At 45.9% G+C, this 15,238-nt stretch overlaps 1 protein-coding gene across 2 annotated transcripts in view; it reads left to right on the top strand.

Annotated features, from left to right (window-relative positions):
• The window catches only part of LOC124406271, a 51,518-nt gene extending 46,499 nt beyond the window's left edge, over positions 1 to 5,019 (top strand). For both annotated transcript variants that reach the window (XM_046881626.1, XM_046881625.1), the window contains exons 10-12: positions 512 to 627; positions 1,140 to 1,878; positions 2,616 to 5,019. In XM_046881626.1, coding sequence (XP_046737582.1) covers positions 512 to 627; positions 1,140 to 1,878; positions 2,616 to 4,758 — 2,998 coding nt within the window. In that variant the 3' untranslated portion in view covers positions 4,759 to 5,019. The remainder of the gene's footprint in view (positions 1 to 511; positions 628 to 1,139; positions 1,879 to 2,615) is intronic.
• Positions 5,020 to 15,238: the final 10,219 nt, after the last annotated feature.

Below are 15,238 nucleotides of genomic sequence, written 5' to 3'. Positions count from 1 at the left end.
TATTGCAACGACACCTGAAACCCTCGATTGGTTGAATTTAAATTTTACTTTACGTCCTCCCGCAGCTTCTTCCTCTTCCGCTTAACGGTCTGCTCCACTGTTTGCTTGGGATCGACTAACGACAGTTCTATACTGTCGAACAAACGTCCTAAGCAAATGTGGCGGCGGTGGTGGCAGTTTGAAAAAAAAAAAAAAAACGAATGCACTGGACCAAATAGCTCAAGTTTGTCGGTCCTTGGGTTGTAGCTCGCTTAAACGCGCATCGCCCGATCGGACTTTGGTGTATCATTACAGGTGAAACTGGCGAAAAGGGATCCGCAAAGGATATATTTGTGTAGCTTAGTATTTTCTGATTAATTAAAAGGTCTTCCGTGCCCGTCTGGCTTTCTCTTGCTCTTTCTCTTTCACCTCCCCCTTTGTGTTTGTCCAACTCGTGCGAGAGGTTCGCCCGCTTCACAGCCTTTTGTTAACCGTGCGTTTATCTTGACTTGGCTGAATTACGTTTGTTCAGGAATCCTAATGCCCCGAGAAGATCAACATTCCTGACCGATGGAGCCAAGGAGTGGCAGCAGTATGAACTCGACTGGCCTGAGTATAACCCCGAAAATCAGACCTACTTCAACCTGAGTGAGTATGACTAAATTTTCACCATTTCTTTTACACTCTCAAAACTGTGTAACTCTTTTCGAACTGCTAAGAGTTTCCCAAGTTAGTTGAATCGCATTTTCTTTCCAGTATTTTACAACCTTATCTACACTTGAGTCAAGTTCTCAAAATTTTCAAGTAATTATTCGAAAATTTTTCTTTTCCATTTTTTTTTTTTTTTTTTTTTTATATTCATGACTCGTATTTATGCTTCTAAACTTCACCATCACATTCTAAGATGGTGAAAGTATACCTCGAAATTTTCTCCGGTATTCGTACATTTGAAATGATGACATATCAAGTCGTTTTGACCCAGAACATTCTCGATTCAATTGATCGATTCTATCGCATGTTGATTTTTCAACGACAAAGATCATCACTCTTGAATCTTTGCCAGGTTACACTTACAAACGTAAGCTGAAAAATACAAATCAAACCAAAGACTTGAATAACTTTCCATCAAAATCCCTCCTGAATCTATTTTCTAACTTCAGCCATACCACCGGAAGTTGGTACACGGTACAGATATGCAGAGATGAAGTTCTGGAACGAAGAATTACCGGAATTAATCAGACGGCCAAACGGTGAAACTATGCCTGCGCCTGTCGACACGCCGGTAAGACGAAGACCGACGATTTTGGACATCGCTGATGGGATAACTGACCGTTCAGGTCAGGCAAGGCCGGGATTTGACTACGGAGTAAAGACTTACCAGCGACCTGAGCAAACGAGAGAGTCATCGGGTACGGAAACGGAGAGCATGAATAGATTTCCGGGGCTGTTCAACCAGGCGAATACCGGAGAGAAGAGTGCAGGAGCGGACGAAGAAGTCGCAACGACGCCGGAGTCGAGCACGAGTCGAAGTTCGTCCGCGATATCGCTGGTCGTTGGCTTTGGCGTGGTGTTCCTGCTGATAAATTTAACCGCATTTTTTTACCTTTACCACAAGCGGCACAACCTGAAAAACAAGGAAAAGAGCCTGAAGCGAAGGTTGAGCCAGAAGGACGAGGGCTCGAAGCGGTCAAAGGTGGATAAACAGGGCGTGAAGAACGTTGAACTCGGGCACAAGAACGACAGCAAACCGGACCTGAACGAGGTTCTGAAGAGTGACAAGGCTTACGACAACAATTCAAATTTTGGTAGACGGTCGAAACTCTCGCGACAAAATTCCAGCTCGACCATCGACACCCACATCAAAGTCAGAGAGTGGATTCAGCAGGAAATAGTTCACAGGTAAGTTTTTTTTTTATCAGTTTCTTACCCTGACACAAGAAATAGTTGAAAAATCTTCCCCCTGATGGGAGGAGAAAGCCAGCCAGCAGTATCCAGGAAAGAACTATGAAGCGATTTATTGTGGGAACTCTTACGCAATTAAAACTTTTCTCTAAGGAATTGACAGATACACTTACTCTTCCAAAAGTCGAGCACATAAGACAGCTTTGCTGGTGTCTTGGTAAATAGCGTCTGCGGAAGACATAGGATCGCGTAAATCGATGGACAAGCAAAAGATTTCACGCATGACCACTTAGCGGTAATGCCTTCTCTACGACACTTAACGCCCGTGCTTTTTACGGCCCGTTAATAGTTTCGAAAGTGTTTTCCCGCAATAGGTTCAGCTCTCCCAGTCAAGCGATGCAATGTTCCCCATCTTTAATGGCACGAATTTGTCAGCCTCACGGGTGTTTCGAGTACCAGGTTTCCCGGCACTGTTTCCCAGATTCGAGATCAACTTTCGTAGAGTAGTACCATCTGTGCGTCGTCCCCTTGCGAATTACAACCCTCGCGATGATGCTAGATGGGAGCATAAAGTAAAAGGAAAGTGTGTCATGTAGACGCATATCTCAGTAGCAGCTGGTCTCCGCATTCGGTACCCCGAAAACCATTTCTGTCATAAGCCATTGCTGGTCACTGCTGTGCAGCCAACTCAGGATCGATTCAACAAACCAGAACGATTTCTTTCATTGTTTCAGATGCTCTCCAAGGTTCCTGAGAAAAACACGTGAAACCTTGCAGAAGGAGCATCACGAGAAGTTGAGTAAACAGCAGGAGGAAGAGCGTCGCAAGCTCCAACTGGAGAAGATAATGAGCAGAAAAGAAGAGCCGATATACGATTCAAATCCAAAGATCACCGTGAGACCCGGGAAAAAGTTGAAGCCCTCCAGAGTCCCGAAGGTCTCAGTGGCCATCGACGCGACTCCAGCGACCAGGACTGAGTCGGTACTGAACCAGATTCCGATCGAGCTGGCACAGGGGGAGGCATCGCAGTTCCAGAACCGCCTGGATGATCTTCACTCCGAGACGCCGGACTCGAGCTCGGGGGCCACTGCGCCACAGGTTGTGGTCATAGAACATCACCATTCAAAAAGTGACCCACTGCCGATGAATGGAGCAGCAAAGATCAGCGAATCGGACTACGGTAGTGGAAGCAGTCTTTACGCAAAGGTGAACACCAAACTGAAGTCACGGTTGCCGAGGATCGGTTCACCGCAGAGTTCAATCGGAACGGGAACGGGCAGCGAGAACCTGTACGACCAGGTTTCGACGGACGATAGCAGCCTGCACGTCACTTCGAAGCTGACGACCTTCGGAGGAGGCGACATCAACGTCACGTGCAGAGAACCCTGCACCGAGGTGCGGGACACCGTGAGTCCGGAGGAGGCGTTGAGGACCATAAAGCGCAGGAAGTATCCGAAGGTGCTACCGGACATCGAGAAACGCCGGTCTTTACCGGCACCGAACAGTCTCTTTCTACCCAAGCAGTACGGCAACTCGTTGAAGGACTACAAGAACGGTTCGCAGCCGAATTCACCATCGAATCACAACCTCCCTCCGCTTCCACCACCGCGAGTATTTGGCACCTCGAAGAGCCTCGACCTTGCCGAGGAGGGGGAGCAGGTCGAGGCTGAGCCCATAACCACGAACCTGCACGTCGGGCCTCTGCTGAAGCGGCAGGATTCGACGAACAAGAATAACTCGGATCCGAATCTCATCGAGGCCTTCAAACGCAACGAGCATATTCCGGCGACTGAGCAGACGATGAACCAGTCGCAGAGCTCAGGAAATATCAACGGTAATATTCACGGGCTGGAGCTCAGAGCTGCCGTACAGCTGTCAGCACCGAGTCTTAACCAGGCGGCTGGATTCTTGGGAAACAAGACTGGTAACCCGAACTGGTACAGGACAAAACCGAAGCCCATAGAGCCCTCAAGTGCTGCCCCTGATTTTAGCATCGGGAATCCAAACTGGTACAAACCTTTAGCGAGTCTAAGTGACGGCAATATATCACCAGCTGTTATCACAGTTCCTCCTGTCCAGGATAAGGATGCGAATTCTGGCAAGACAGCCGGTGGTGGCTCGAGCCAAAACTTGATCCCAAACTCCTGCTCGACCAACAGCAGCGAAAGTTTACAGCCGAGTGTTAATCCGACGCAAAACTGGGAGACGAAGGGACCCGCGGTGGAACCGAAGATCGTAATCACTCCAAGAGTGGGCAACCTCTTGGGACAGTCGGGACAAAGTCTAAGTCACAGTGTATCGAATATGTGTCAAAGGCTGATTAACCAGGAGGATAGACTGGAACCGAAGATCATAATAACCCCGCACAGCTGCAAAGGCCCGGGAGTGGGAGCCGGTCTGAAGCAGCCAAAGATCATAATCAAGCCTTCCACAAATCCGCACAAGACCAGGGACAACAAAAACATACCAAAGGTATCAGCGATCCCCTCACCGGAGTGCCAGAACCTGAGGAACACGGAGAAGGACAGGAGCTTCGACAGGGATCAACTCACCCTCGAGAAACCCCCGCTGAAAGAGAAGCCCAAGGTCACAAGGATACCATCGTTCTCCAAAAAGAAGGAGGACCTGATGCCGAAGTTGGAAAAGTCGCCGAGTCCTGTTTACGCCGAGAAGGCCGAGGTCGTGCAGAAGGTCGAGGCCGTTCTCGGTGGCAAGGTCACCGATATTTCTCTCCCTCCAACCACGGAACACAAGTCCTCCGGCATACCGATGTTCACCAAGAAGAACAGCGAGGCATCGTCGAGCACTGACTCTTCCAACAGCACCGGCTATTCCAACCCCTCAAACACGGGGACGATCAAGAAGAAACCGAAGTAGTTGCAAGAACACAGTGATGATTCTAATGAGCAATAAATCACAGACTCTACATACGCAGATCAGCTGTTGGTAGTTGTTCTATTTGTGGTTATAAAGCCAGTGTTGATCGAATGATTTTAGAGTATTACTCCACGTTTTTAGACAGATCTCTAGTTCCAGTAGTTTTACATCTTCGATTATCCACGGTAGTTCCGTATCACGTGGTTAATCACTAGTTAATCAGACATATTGTTGACTATTTAAACATATTTATTCTTTCTACTACGATTTTTTTTGTACGTGTTTCATGTCGTGATATCCACGGTAAATATAAATATACTTGTAACGAATTAATTTTTTCAATTATTTGCCTAACTTCGTCATATATCTGTAATTGGCGTAATGGATACAAGGATTCAGGTTTTCTTACGTGAGATCGATCAACCGTCTTTATGTCCTTGAATTCATCACCGTTTCAAGAAACAAACCTTTTTCAAAGTTCAGGAAATCCAAATAAATATTTCAAAATTAAATCGATATCATATTTATAACTCCAGATTAAAAATAAGATGACAAAGCATCTCAACCCACATTTCCGCGATGTACCCAACGGGGCTGGCACTCAGATACCTGTTATGAAAAAGTTTCAGAGCAATAAACAAAACCACGTTATTTAACTTTCAACTTTTCTCTGTTTCGAGAGGCTCCGCAATATCTTCGCGATGCAGAACTCGGAAGTAAGATCGTACAGGTACTTTCTGCCTCTTGAAAAGGCAAAGAAAAAAAAAAGAGTCTGATTACAAGTAGAATTTACGACTCTGCGCATCTCGCGTCCGGTTTGCTATCCAGTTTTCACGAGTATTTCAACGTTTTGCAGCTGATAACTTGTACGACTTTTTTGCTGGCCTTTTCAGTATTTCTTTTTTGTTTTGTTTTTGTTTCTTGTTTTCCAGTGCACCATTCGGCTCGTCAGAAGCTCTGATATCATGCGGTTCAGCCGTCAAAAATATTGAGTTTAACAGACGGATGGACAAACAAAAACAACTCGACACCGTAAACGTTCTGTCTATGCAAGTAAAAATAACGGCGACTCTTGTTTATTCGCAATGGACGGTTCGGTGGATATAAAATTTCATATCGTCGCTGATGGCAAAGTAAAAATGATATCCTCAAAGGTTTCTCGGGATATCAGGCGAATGGAGACGATGCTTTTTAAAATAGTCCACTTGAGCAGACAGTTTTCGTGGGCTTGTGACAGGAGCTGGGTATACAACCGGTGAAATATGATGTAGTAGTTATAAAATGCGAGCACTTTGAACCAGACGTTGATCGAACGACCATGTAATAAACATATCGAAACCGATTTCATTGCGGACGTAAATGTGAATGGAAATGATTATTCTTTTTTCATTTCCTTCGCCCCAATTTCATCTCATTATATGTAAACACCTTTTTGATTTTTTCATTCTTCTCATATGGTCGCGAATAGAATATCTGGCCTTGTAACTAGACGTGATTATTATTTTTTTTTCCACAACTTTCTCACTTCGATGTCATTTCCATTTCCCATAACTGAGAAGAGAAATTATTTTTTGTTCTATAATCAACTCTCAACCGTAAAAGGTTTTTCGCTATCCTTATCTCAGAAACCTGAATCATTTTTGTCCGGCATGTTTTTCACCAACTTAATCGATTATAAAAAATCTACAAAAATCCATATACCATCTTTGAACTTTCTACTGCAATGCTATGAAGAAAAAAAAAAACCGAAACAATTATTTGTAATATTTTTTTCATTGCAAACATATTGTGCTGGATGCGTGATGCGCATCGAACAATTCGAATCAGCTCGTTCAAAAGTAACCCAGGTTTCAGGATTAAGAGTTAAATTCTGAAAATACTTTACAAAGCTTAAGCCTTATGGAGAATTATTGAAATCCCAAAAAATTTTCAATATTAAACTAACGAACTCTCCCCCGCAAAGCGGAGCTCTCAATCTGCCAAAACGAAACCGAAATCGGATATATTCACAGAGCTTTTACTGTTGTACGTATGTCATCGTGTCAGGGATCGAAAATTTTAATCAAATACGTTTCAAAGTGTTTCATAGACCGAGTCGCGAGCATGGTGGATATGTGTATAAAAGGGGTGAGAGTCTCAGAAGCATTTGAATTTATTCTTCTGCCAACATGGCGACAGTGCATACCTATAAGCTGTAGGTCGGGCTCCTATAGTTGCAGAAGAATCTTACAACGCTCTTTATTTTTATCCACCCTCCTCCCCCACGACCGACGCGTAGTATACGTTTCCTTTATTTTCATATTCCATTTCTATTACCGGAGGGGTAGACACCTCTGGGTTTGCAGGAAGTAGGCCACGCGCTGCGAGACACATCGGTAGGAGGGCAAGAGACGAGGGTGAATGCAAGCTTCTCTCGTAGGCCACCGCCAAGAGGAAGCTTTGCAATAACGGAAGGTTAGGCGTCGCGACGCGTATCCGGAAGAGAGAAGCAAGACGGCCTCGCGCCGAGCGGGAAATAATTGGAGGCAAGTGAATTGGTGACCTTTATCGCCCAAAGTGCACAAATGGCGCGTCCTCCATCACTTCCTGTCACATAAAACGAGAGGGTCGTATATTTCCATATATATTGACACACGTATCCGGGGAAAATGTATCAGGCCACTTTCCACCCCTCGCTTCTGCCGCTCGCTGAACGCAGTCCAGTATGCAGAATTGACCGCTGGCAAAATTTATTCCGGATTAAAGATTTGCATTGCTAAACAGCAATCGTCGTTCGATTCTGTCTTTCGGTCGCCGCCGGATGTTCCGGAATCCCTTATTCGTCCCTATTTTGCAGCCGAAACCTTCTTCGACGTGAGACTGAGCTGCAGCTCGAAGGGCGCAGCTCACAAAAATGTGCAGAAATATTGCGCCCGATGCAGATCGATATGATCCAGAGGTCTGAGTGGAATCGCGGATCTAGAGTGTTCTAATAAAACTCGTTTCACACCGTTTCAAATATCTGTCAAAGTTCCAGTGACGATGAGTCAGTGCAGCCAGGCAAGTTCGCTCAACCCTCGTGGTCAGACAGCCCTCGCGTACACGAGGGAAAAGAGCGAAAGACGGGGGGAGAGAGAGACAGAGAGGGGGGGGGGGGGGGAGAGTAAGGTGTTCTACGGCGTTTATATATTTATTTTAGAACCACTCTCCAGGTGCCTGGCAACGCTTCAGACCACTACTCTATAACCGTGAATGCTTTTTTTATTTTTCATAAAATGTGCATTTGACAGCTCCCCAGAGACTGTCGAGTACTTTTGAGAAAAACACTAGCTATGTACGCATGTGGTAGAGGCACGTCACATTCGATTGAAATTCATCTTTCCGTCTTGGGTTTTTGTTTCGTTTTGCAAATTTTTCACCTCGAACATCAATCCTTGAAACATTGCCCGAGTAAATACGACTATAGCAAGCGAGAATAAAGAGTCCTATCACCGAATAATTCGAGAGGAATTCTTTGAAAAGTGGAGACTAGCTGGTTTGTTTATAAATTTTCTTTGACGATGTCTCACAGTTAAAAGAGCGTTTCAATTAATTTCTTCTGTCTACCTCCACAGCGTACAGCTATTAAGAAGTCCCTTTTTCTTGGCGTCCCTCTATTTACATCCACCGAATGTCCATATCTCCGAAGGTCCTAGTCATGAGTCTGGAGCACCGCCTTGTTACGGCATAATACCAATAAGACATAACGGTGTTTGTCGGTCGGCGAGTTCGTTCGTCGGATTATTCAAGTGGTCCTGGGGCGTCGCTGGTCGAGGTCGCTTCACCCGCCGTCAACGTAAGTGAGTGCCATACCAGCAGAGCCACGGCAGACGGGGTGAAGAGCGAAAGGAGGAAAGGGAGGGTCGGTGCTGCTATAACTATGTGTGTAGTGTAGTATAATAAGCCGTCGTGTTCCCTGTCCTTGTCGGTGTCCCGTTCCACCTTCCACTTCCACTTCCACTTCCACCAACAGGAAAGAGATGCGACGTTGGATGGAAGAGGAGGGTTGGCGTTACAGCTGCGGTCGTGTTTTCCGTGACTGAATCTCATTAAAGATGTCGACGATAGCGGGAGTGCGGTGGTGGGCTGCCTGGTATGGTGGAAGGAAAGTGGACAGCTCAATTTGTCAGAAGACAAATAGATTCGCTTCTCGTCCCCCTCACCACGTAGTGTATGCATGTATAAACCACCCTTCGAGTGTATTCCCACACACACCCTGTCACCCCTCAGCCGTTTCACCCCTCGTACGGATCAAACTGTGCCAAGGGCACATCACGGGCCACGGAGGTGACAGTACAGGCGTAAGCACACAGATCTATTGCAGAACTCAAACATGTGGTTAAACCTGGTCCGTCGTGATTGACCGATTCGTCAACATCGATATCTCTGAATTTGCCCATGGATTAAGATCGGACATTTATCAAGGACCAGGTGTCTGGACGAGCATGGAATTTCGAATGCGGAGTATAGCGGGATCGCCACGAATAAATTTTCGTTCCACGATCCGGAACGCCAAAGTGCTTGGTTTTCTTCATTTTTCAAATATTTCACTTGGTCCTTGCAGTTTGGGCAAGACCGCATCATGAAACATCAAGTTTTGGACAGTCAGTCGCTATTTTCAAGGTAATGAGAAGACAGTGCTGATAGCTGGAGGCCAAGTGAGTTATATGATATTAACGGTGGTAGACCAGAGGTGTCGGATCTCCACCAAAGTCCGTTCAACGCGATCTCGTCTACCTGTGTCAAAGACTTTGTTGCATGAAATGATCGAAACTGACAACAAGCAGTAAAATTGGTCTTGCTGCTGAGAATGGAGCGAACAAAGTTCTCGAGCCAAGTAAAGGGAAGGCGTTAAAAACAGTGTAAAAAATGTTTCGCTGGCATTATCTCTCTTGATCACGTACAAAATGTCGAGTTTAACTTAAGTTTAAAGTCTGTAAGTTCAGTCTTGAGTCACGTCCGCAACTTCTCCGCACAATGGATACAACTTTGATACTAAGAGAAGAAAATTCTAGTTTTCGTTGGGATCTGAGCCTGACCCGCATCATACGGATGTCAGCTGTTTCGACCTTGGCCATCCCCCTCTAAAATGGATTTAGAATTTTTTGCGCATTCATTTTATCTCGACACTGTCATGCTTGCCGACGGTCGGTGATGAATCTTTCCGGCTCGACTTGCACTACGATAATCGGGTGAAACGTAAGAAAAATTGGTTCTCGGTCGGTGGAGGAAAGTGGTATCGATTAGCTCCGATCGATCGTTAAAGTGTTGCAGACCAAGGGATCGGGTGGTGAGCGCGCCGCCTTCTGGGGGTGGTGAAGTCGGGGCGAAGACGGGCTCGGGGCTCCATGTCGGGATAATCTTTCATTAATCGAGATAGAAATTGCGTTGGGTCGGCACTGTGCTACCTCCACAATGTCCATGTATTCCTGGCACATTAACCACCCAGGAAAGCATTGTTCTCCGGAACAATGCTCCTCGACTGGAAGGGATAAGCCGGTCGGTCCCGCACCTCCATCACGCCCGTCAAACTGATATTAATGCATTGATAAACCAGCTGTTATTTAGCGAACGTCGGCCTGAGTGCTTTCTAATTGCACTTCCTCCGTCCGAGTCGCCCGCCAACACTCGTATCCATGTTTTGCGTTTCCTTACCGATGAATTACAGGTGTATAATGGATTCACCCGCCTTCCGACTCTCGTTCAATCGTACCGCTCAAAAAAGTCTCGCCATCTATTTTCCCATCAGCCTTGGAAGCCTAGCTCGGACTACCCGGAAGTTTCTACCCCACCGAAATTTGTGCCAGTGAATGATTTCCGCGTAAAACTGCGAAGCTTTGTCTTCATACCTGAAAATCCCGCGGCTCTTTCCAGCCACTTGGCCTGCTTCGCTCCGTAAGCCGGCACTTTCGCCCGTCGTCTCCTGGATCCGTTGTGCATAGACACACACGTGGCACCCAGGTACACGCGAATAAGCGCACGACGTATGACGAGTACAAAATACAGCACCTGTAACAATACCATATGCAGCTGCTGGTCGGGTCAACTTTGCTCTTTAGTATCGTGCCCAGCTCCGCCCAACGTGCGGTAGCTAGGGGTTGTTGTTGTTTGTCATCCTCGTCCGGGTTCAATTAGCGTTGGCTTTGCCAAGTGGCTCGGCGGCAGGAACACCGTGAAATGCATGCGCGCGTAGTTCTGTCCAATGTAGACAGACGTACGGTGATTGTTCAAGCGGTAACAAGTTGTCGTTCTCTGTTTTTCATCGAGGGAAACGTGAAGAGAGAGAGAGGCAGAGCGAAGCAGAGGGTGAAGGGGCAGTTCGAAACTGCGCTAATTATTGGTACAACGGAATACTGACAAATGCATCCCGGTTGGAAATAAACTTCAATGTTATGAGAATTCGTGAGTTTTTTGTTTAGTGAACGTGAAATGGCTTCGTAAAAATATCTACGTACTTGATTACAGTTATGTTTAACCTGAAAACATTCCTTCTATTCCCACGAATTCATTCAAGATCTATAAAATTATCTCATTAGCTACGACGAATCCACTACAACCCTTACGAAATTATTCTCAAAGATGTCATTCCCCCGCAGAATAGGTCGCGGGTTTCCGAATCCTTGAGAACTTTTTACTCCGGTTTAATCTTGATGTACTCAGTACCGCGTGATTCGAAGTTTATAGGGACTTTGCCAGAGAACTTCTCAGCGACAAAAAGTGGCGGTGGAGTCTGAATCAAGGCGTGTGGGCAGGAAACGCAGGCGCATTTCGATACCTGACCACCGAGCTAACCGTCGACTGTCGCGAACCCGCGGTTTTATAGTCCACATATAGGTACTTGAGCCAAGTGGAATTTTGCCGGTACGTGAACAGCATGAGGCTGCAGTTTGCTTCAATTTACTATAAACTATCGTGCACCTAGGGGTAATCCAATTGCTAAGGGTATTTTACGACACGACCCTCATGCAAAATTATTACGCTGCATCAGTATGGGACGCCAGGACGATCCAGGAGTCAGTATCCTCGAGTACATAGCTCGGACTCGCCGTTTATCCAGGCACTTCGAGTTTTGGTGACAGCGGTTGGACGCGTCTCACCGCTTTCAAGATTCTCAATGTGAATTAGGTATTTGAATGAAAAATTTCATTAGATTCGTCAGATATAGAATGTTAAAAAATAATTGACACGTATTTTTTTTTTTTTTTTTTGTCTTTTCAATTCAATGTTCATTAGCAAAGAATTGAACTAAATTGTTGTTTAAATTGGCGGGTTTTTCGTTTTGCTTCCTGACTTTCGCGTCCGAGAACCGACGCCTTGCGGCTAAGCGAAGACGTGTGACTTCGAGATCGATCTCTGGCTTGATTTCTCGTAAAGTTGATTTTCACATTCGCCGCTGCAGGGGATAACAAAATGAAACTATCCTCCTCGAGCGTGATCCCGATGCGAGTAAGGCTGAGGAGGAGACGAATCTTGCTCACTTTCTCGAAACCCTGGACGAGGGATGAGAAAGAGGGATGATGAGAACGCAGGGGGTGAGAGTGGGGGATGGAATTGCTGTCCCCACCCTCGAGGTCCTACACCTCCTGCCATGCTCACGGGCTCCGCCGCGTTTGACGCTCGGCGCTTATTAGGTTTTCCTTTTCATCGACCTTCGAGAGATTTCTTTTGAATATAATTAATTCTTCCTTCCACCCCCGCGAAGATTCAAGCTGAAACAGCCCACCTACGCGGAATAAAAACGAGTCGTACAAAAAGGACGTGAGATAAGTCAGATCGCGGGAAATAATCAATCACAAATCCCGTCCGAGACTAGTCAGTGAAAATCAGAAATAACACCCTCAGGGGATGAGAGTCAGGACTCAATTGTCATGCCGGATTAACTTTTCAATATCCTTCAACGCTTCTCGCTATTGTCACGAATGGCAAAATCGGAAAGCGCCGGATTACGAGGTCGCATTCTGCCAGCACAAAATGCTCGTTCTGCAACTTTGAAAAACCTTTCAAATCTGCCCCAATTTAGACTGTATAGGCTAGCGTCTTTCTCCGAGGTAAAACTTTGTCTTGTTGCAGAATTTGCACGGATGTAGGAATTTTTTGGATAAATTATTACTTCCGTTGTGATGCATCGATTTGCAAAATTGAATCGAACTTCTGTGTCGAACACGGAAAATTGCAAATCTTTTTACACAAGCAATAAAAACTTACCGATCTACCAAAGTCGTCAGGTAATATCAAGGGAATATTTTCATCCTGCGGCAGCCGTTCGTTCAGAGCTGTCTTGCAACGTCGCGTGCATACTCATCCAACCTGCAGGGAGGAAGTCAATTTCTCGGTTGTGTCTTACGGACGAAATTGAATTTTCCCGGGTCTATTCTTCATTTTCTTACCTTTGAGACACCGTCTCAGCGATACTTGGTAGGCATATAACCATGAAAGTGCTTCCGTTTTCTCACACTATTGACTCAGCGAACGCGATTCAAGCCCGAAAATTTTAATAACCGTAACTCCTGTCTCGAGTGACGAAGAAAAAAAATTCCTACGATTCTCCTTAATTCTATTTTGGAATGCTTAACGCGATGAAAAATGTAGTAAAAGAGTAATAAAAAAAAAAAAAAAAAAAATTCACAGTAAAGATTGAAACCACAGCTCGAGAAAATTCAAGACACTTTCTTGCACAGTCGTTCAATAAATCGTTAAGTCGATCCCAACGTGAGGTCTAGAGTTTCCGTTCAGCGCTTTTGAAAAGCGCGCTTTTGCGGTACCGGCGCCATGAGAACCGCGGAATTCCCTAGACGTGTTGGAAGTAACCGAATTCAGAATCCCCTCAGTTGGCAAGCCCGAATCGATATCTCGGCGGTATCCTTTCGTCTGATTGGTCGGAAGCTCGACGAGCTTCGCTGAGCTTGCGCGGGGTGATTCGATGAGGCCGCAAGCTTTCCGCGCTCCCTCAGCAAAAGGCAATATTTCAAACATTATACACAGCGCTTTTGGGAACGAAAAGAAAATCTCGCGTTCCACGAATCGCCAAAGCCATCTAACCGATTTTTTTGGCGGAGTGGATGGAAGCTATTCGCTGAAAAAATTCATGAAGCTCGATTTTATCTCCCAGGTTCGGTCCCCCTTAGGCCCTTATCACGGGTCTTTTTCGGAAGCCTCGCGTCCGGATCACCGCGATTCGAGGACGCGTTGAAAATCCGGTAAGCAAAGTAGGTGGCGAACAGGGCTAAGGTTGCGCGCTCTGATGACGAGCCGCAGCATCCCTGGACCGCGTCTCGGCGAAGTGTAAACCGTGCGATCGACCCGCGCAACCGAGTCGAGTCGAGTCGAGTCGAGTCGAGTCGAGTCTTCGCCCCTCTCTGGCGACGGCAGGCGCTCCAGTTCATTCCCGTGTCCAAGTTCATCCCGAGAGCATCGGGCGCGGGTTTCGTAGTCGGTCCGCGTGCCCCGCGAGTCCTACGTCGGATTTCTGTGCGAAAGAACGCGGTTTGATGAGTGGTGCAGTTTTTTATTCGAGGTACCGACCCAATTCACCCCGAATCGCAAGCTCGAAGTTTGAGGAAAATAACTGATCAGGGGTTGGTTCGAAAATCGGTGGGAAAAAATCGTGGCGACATCGAATCGCTGGGGTGTCGTTATCGTCTTCATCCCCTACCGCGTCGTATTTCAGACGACGGAGAGACAGGTTGTCGGTGTTGTGGGACTACAGGTGTTGTTTCGCGATGGGGTTGCATAGCTAAGAGTGCAAGGGGTGGATTGTTCGTCGTTTCGTTTGATTCGGTATGCTGCGTAATTTTAACGCGTCACCGCGACTCTGAGGGTGTCCGTGCAAAATGCAAAACGCGGTTTTATGTATCCGCGACGAAACTTGAGAACGTGAAAACAAACATGAGACGGCTGATTCCAGCCGAGGTTATCGCCCCGTTTGACAACATCGTGGATCGAGCGTTCGGTCACGAAATTTCGACAGCCAGTGTAGGACGAAGCTTCTTCGTCGATTGGGTCAGAAAAGCTGAGGATTGAGAAGTGAGAAGTGAAAATAGTTGTCAAGAGCGAAGCGAAGATTGTTACCTCGTGTAAAAATCTTGAGAAACATGAGAAACTACGATGAGCTTGCGAGATTTTCGTTTCACTGTAAAAACGTGATCCAGCCCAAGCTGTAGAAGCTGGAAACGTAATCTGAACCGAAATTTTCTAAATTGAATAAGAAAAACTTTGATGGTGGAATTATTTTTACCGAAAAATGAAGAAAACGGATTTATAACAAAAAAAATATTTTTTTAACCAATGAATAGTGAGTGTAAAATAAAGGTGTGAATAATCAACGTCAACTGCAGTGTGATGAAAGGCTAAGTGCGCAAAATAAAATTAAGGGAAATAAAGTAGAACGAATAAATAAATGAATTTAAGAAAACAAGGAAAAATTAGTGGGAAATAAAGTGAGTTAAAAAATATACTTCGCGGT

Source organism: Diprion similis, chromosome 5, assembly GCF_021155765.1.
Source record: "Diprion similis isolate iyDipSimi1 chromosome 5, iyDipSimi1.1, whole genome shotgun sequence".
Classification (NCBI taxonomy): Eukaryota; Metazoa; Arthropoda; class Insecta; order Hymenoptera; family Diprionidae; genus Diprion; species Diprion similis.
Note: the sequence above shows the minus strand (reverse complement) of the source record. Positions and strands in the feature narration are given on the sequence as shown.